Below are 1,791 nucleotides of genomic sequence, written 5' to 3'. Positions count from 1 at the left end.
GTTTTTCTGGAATGGCCAAATGTGGTTTCTTAGCAACAAAGGGAATTTTTCTCCTTTTAGATCAGATTTGGTTTTTAACAGCTTTGATGCTGAAGGTTGCTTCTACCCGGGCAGAGCCAGGGCATGGGTGTACCGGGGACGTCGCGCTCGCCGGCTCCTGCTTTGCTGCAGCCACGGGGGGCTGGAGCAGATAGGGCATTGCTGGGGAGACTGCTCTTAGGCCACTGCTTTTCTGAGAGGCTTTGAACGTTGTAAAACGTGCGGGAAAGGAGAAGTTTGCAAGTCCAATGTCAGCTGGTTGAAAGAAAGCAAAGCCCTTAACCCACAGTGGACCTGGCCCCACGGGTCGCATCGGCTGCTTTGGTAGTCATCGACGTGCCACGTCTTGGTGCTCATGGCTGGTGGTACTGGTGATTTGGTATGGTGGGAGCAGCTGGGAGCCCAGGGCTGAGCCCAGGCTGCTGTCGGGGCTCCTGGGGGGCTCCGGGTCTGACCTGCCGCCCTGCTGATGGGCTCCTCTGGGTGCTTTCCCCGCAGGGTGCAGGTCGAGTTCTATGTGAATGAAAACACCTTCAAGGAGCGGCTGAAGCTCTTCTTCATCAAAAACCAGCGATCGAGTGAGTGTTCCATGCGTGGAGCCCGAGTGTCTGCCAGGAGAAATCGAACCCTGCCCGAGCTCGAGAGCCCTGCTCCGTCCTCGTGGGACGAGAAGCCGTTGCCATCTGCTGGTGGCTGCTTCCCCGTGTGTCCCCAGCGCTGGCTGCCCAGCCCAGGGCAGTTGCACAGGGAGGAGGGGATGCTGCCTGCCACTTTTGCTTGCTGGGGACAAACACAGCGTAGGAACCAACTGGGAAAAATTGTCTGGGAGCAGGGTGGGTGTCAGGAGCTGCCCGGAGGGGTCAGGGAGCAAATGTCCCCGCCACGGGGCTGGCAATGCTCCCTGTGCCCGCAGGTAGGGGCAGCCAAGGCAGGCTGTGAGTTACCCGCTCCTGCTTCAGTCATCCGGATTAGCCTCCACGTGACTTATGGTGTTTTTATTTTCTTTCTCCAAGATGTCATTAGCTGTCTGGAGTGAGACTGCTCATTAATTTATAAATTCACATTTTCTTTTTCTCCCTGCACCCTGTCGTCTTGTTACAAAGCTGGAGCGCAGCACAACAGGGGAATTTTTTAATGAAAATGTGATGAATTTCTCACTTGTAATTTGAGTAATAACCCGATGAACTGGCTGGGGAAGGAGAGCAGATAAAGCAGCAGCTTTTGCTTGCCATCCCTCCTCCTGCAAGCTGTTTGCAGCGCGGCGAGCGGAGTGGAGCCCTGGCCCTGCCTCTCTGATGCTTTTTAATGGATGCCTGCTGATGGGGGGGATACACTCCGGCAGCTCCCTCGTTTGTCTCTCACATCTATGGGGGCCAGCAAGGAGCTGACTCATCATTATTTATTTCTGTATCAGTCTCCTGTATATTTGACACTGGATAGAGCCCCAGGCAAAGCGTGAGCAACGTTTGTGTGCTGCCCTGGGGCGCAGTGGGGTCCTGTCCCTGCAAAGCCTGCGGGAAACTAAAGAGGCTGTGCTGTGGGGTGCACGGGGTGAGCAGGGTGCATGGGGTGCCCGGGGTGCATGGGGTGCCGGGGCACGCTGCCTGGCCCACGCCGTGCTCCCCTCTGCCACAGGCCTGAGGATCCGGCTCTTCAACTTCTCGCTGAAGCTGCTCACCTGCCTCCTGTACATCGTCCGCGTCCTGCTCGACAACCCGGAGGAGGGCACAGGCTGGTGAGTGCCGCTGCCGC

The 1,791-nt window shown here is 57.1% G+C and overlaps 1 protein-coding gene across 1 annotated transcript in view; it reads left to right on the top strand.

Annotated features, from left to right (window-relative positions):
* LOC104077208 (potassium channel subfamily T member 1-like) overlaps nucleotides 1-1,791 on the top strand; it is a gene marked incomplete at both ends in the record, with an annotated part of 12,527 nt that overhangs the window by 1,431 nt on the left and 9,305 nt on the right. The window contains 2 exons of the mRNA XM_009578354.1: nucleotides 538-617; nucleotides 1,675-1,774. Coding sequence (XP_009576649.1) covers nucleotides 538-617; nucleotides 1,675-1,774 — 180 coding nt within the window. The remainder of the gene's footprint in view (nucleotides 1-537; nucleotides 618-1,674; nucleotides 1,775-1,791) is intronic.

The sequence above is a fragment of the Fulmarus glacialis genome, unplaced genomic scaffold, assembly GCF_000690835.1.
Source record: "Fulmarus glacialis isolate BGI_N327 unplaced genomic scaffold, ASM69083v1 scaffold18995, whole genome shotgun sequence".
NCBI lineage: Eukaryota > Metazoa > Chordata > Aves > Procellariiformes > Procellariidae > Fulmarus > Fulmarus glacialis.
The sequence above is the reverse complement of the archived record's forward strand: the minus strand, read 5'-3'. Positions and strand labels throughout refer to the sequence as shown.